The sequence below is a fragment of the Bos indicus x Bos taurus genome, chromosome X (assembly GCF_003369695.1).
Source record: "Bos indicus x Bos taurus breed Angus x Brahman F1 hybrid chromosome X, Bos_hybrid_MaternalHap_v2.0, whole genome shotgun sequence".
Classification (NCBI taxonomy): domain Eukaryota; kingdom Metazoa; phylum Chordata; class Mammalia; order Artiodactyla; family Bovidae; genus Bos; species Bos indicus x Bos taurus.
The window spans coordinates 41,950,837-41,953,327 of NC_040105.1; the positions used below are offsets into that span (position 1 = coordinate 41,950,837).

Consider the following 2,491-nt stretch of genomic DNA (forward strand, 5'->3'; position numbering starts at 1 on the left):
CCAATAGCATTTTCCCTTTGTCACAAAACGGTTTCTATTAAAGCTAGTATGGCTAGAAGTGAATATAAATTAGTCCCCCCCACCCTTTTTAAACCTTTAACACATCAAAGGCTGTATACTGTGTACATGTAAGGTAACGAACAATTTTCTCAAAGTAATGGGGTTTTAGACGAATATCAGAATCGGTCTTTATGGCAAAGAACCAGAGTACCAAGCGGAGATTTTTTCCAGTTAAGCTATTATTTGCTATGTTTACCATTGAATTATCACAGTGCAATGTAACTGGTAAGTAATTCAGTACTTGCACGAGCTGCACAGAACAAGAAGCTGAAGATTACAGGAACAAGTTGTGGATCCAACAATTGCAGCGTGGATCGAGCATTGTCTACTCGATCAAACCCGATCTACTTGTCGTCTTCGTCATCACCGAGGTAGCAGCAGGTCTGTGTCTGCAGGCCTTCGTCGCTGGTGGCGCCTTGCTCTGCTTCTTCCTGGGTGGTAGTCTTGTCGTGGCTGATGACATGCGAACTTTCTTCGTTATTATCATCCTCGTAGTCATGCAGTAGATCTCTGGAAATCAGTTGTCGGGCGAGTTTGATGTTCTTTCCTTCGCTGTAGTGAAGTTTCCTTTTCATTTCAAACTGCCGACGTTTCTCTTGCCTGTCAAGGTAGATTTTGCTGCTGTGCGCTCCATCCAGTTCGGGGTCACGCACTGAATAGCTGGAATCGGAGGTGTGGGTGGCGGCCAATCTCTTGGTTAAGCTGTCGAGGGCCGTGGCTTCACTCTCTGCACTTCTTTCCCCAAGATTCTGCGGACCGAACTGGGGAGTGCTGGGCTCATTCATCTTCATGAAATCGTAGTCTCTGTACTCTGGACGGTAGGTCGCCAAGATGTTCGACTCGTCCCACTTTTGGGATTTCTTTCTATGGACCTCCTGGAGTGGTCCACCGGACTGCTGGGCCGAGCCTGCTACTGAGGAAGCGGTGGAACCTTTGTTTTTCAGGATTCCCTTGATGGGCCGGCGAGAGGAGGTGGAGGCTGACATCTTTGGTGAGTGAAGGGCCGCCGCTGAGTGTTCGGTCGCCGGAGCTGCCTGCCGTGCTTCTGGCACAAACTGCTGCGCGGTCTGGCTGCCGGGTTGTGCCTCCTGCCCTATAGGCCTCGCCCCAGCTCCTGCGTCACAAAGTACCCCGCGGGTGACGCCACAATGGTCGCAGCCGCCATCAGCACCGCCGTCAGCACCGCCATCAGCGCCTAGGGGAAGGGTGCAGGAGAGTCGGGGGGATGCCCAAGCTGACCGCTTTTTTTTTTTTTTTTAAGTGTAAGATTAGGAAATCTGGAGAAGGGCATGGCAACCCACTCCAATATTCTTGCCTGGAGAATCCCATGGACAGAGGAGCCTGGTGAGCTACATACGCCATGGGGTCACAAAGAGTCGGACATGACTGAGCCACTAACACACACAAAATAAGAAATCTCCCTTCGTTGCATGTGAAACCAGGAAACACTGTCTTGTGAATTTCTCTATCCCCTGTCTGTGTGCTGGCGGACTGTGTAGAATGTATTTCTCCCTGGGGGTCATCGTCCAAAGTTTCAAAGCCACTCCTTGGGTTGGAAAGACTGGAGGCCTAGGCGCTAGAGCGGCCATTCACTTCCACCCCTCCCCCACAAACATGACGCCTGCCCCTCTCTCCTGTTGCCACTCACACCTCCCTTTCCTTGTACCTACACACCCACACAAACCCTCCTTCCCGCTTTCTGACCAGCCCCGCGATTAATCGTTTGGATGCTCAGCCACTTACGGTACCGCGGGTAACTTCACCGCCTCCTCCCACCCTGCCCACCCCAACATCTTCCCTGATCACCTATTGCTTCCTCTCCCATCCAGTCCTTCGCTACTGGCTTAACTATCAATATTTCAAGAAACTCCGATTCTATCTCTTCTGACACTACCATCTCTGGTCAGGGTTACAGCCACAGCCTTTGAACTAGCCCCCATCGCTCACCCCATCAGGTCTCCTGCTGGCTTCCAACCTCTCACGTTCAGTGTGGTTTTTTAAAAACACCATCAAATCTTGTCACATCTCTCTTTCAAACCCTTTAATGGCTGTCCATTTTCTTTTAACATAAAGTCAGAAATCTAAAAGAGGTGGAAAAGCAGCTCTATGAGGGTCTGTGATACCAATTTGGAGCCCTCTCCCGGCCATTTCTCTCCATCCTACCTCTAGCTTTTCCTCCCTGCTTTTTAGTTCCAGGAGCAGTCCCCTTCCTTCCTTCCTATCCCAGAGTTTCTCTCTAGGTTCTTCCCACAACCTGGAATGTCCTTTGATATTTCACCTCAGTCCTGACTGCCTTACAGGAGCCTGTTTCCTGACCTCCAAAGCATATCAGCTTTCCTGTGTTTTCATGGCCTCTCCTATTGTCTCTGGCATCAGTCATAGTTGTGGCCATTATGTCTGTTATCTGTGTACACTAGATGGTGAACTCCAA

General features: G+C 50.1%; 1 protein-coding gene across 1 annotated transcript; it reads right to left on the reverse strand.

The window, feature by feature from the left end:
* Positions 1-221: 221 nt before the first annotated feature.
* PPP1R2C (PPP1R2C family member C) lies at positions 222-1,137 on the reverse strand. Its single transcript, XM_027533327.1, has one exon. It carries the CDS (start codon positions 1,044-1,046, stop codon positions 405-407), a length of 642 nt encoding a protein of 213 aa, XP_027389128.1. The 5' UTR covers positions 1,047-1,137; the 3' UTR covers positions 222-404.
* Between the last annotated feature and the right edge of the window lie 1,354 nt (positions 1,138-2,491).

Coding starts and splice junctions, on each gene's coding strand:
- PPP1R2C (XM_027533327.1), bottom strand. CDS start 1,046: ATGTCAGCCTCCACCTCCTCTCGCCGGCCCATCAAGGGAATCCTGAAA.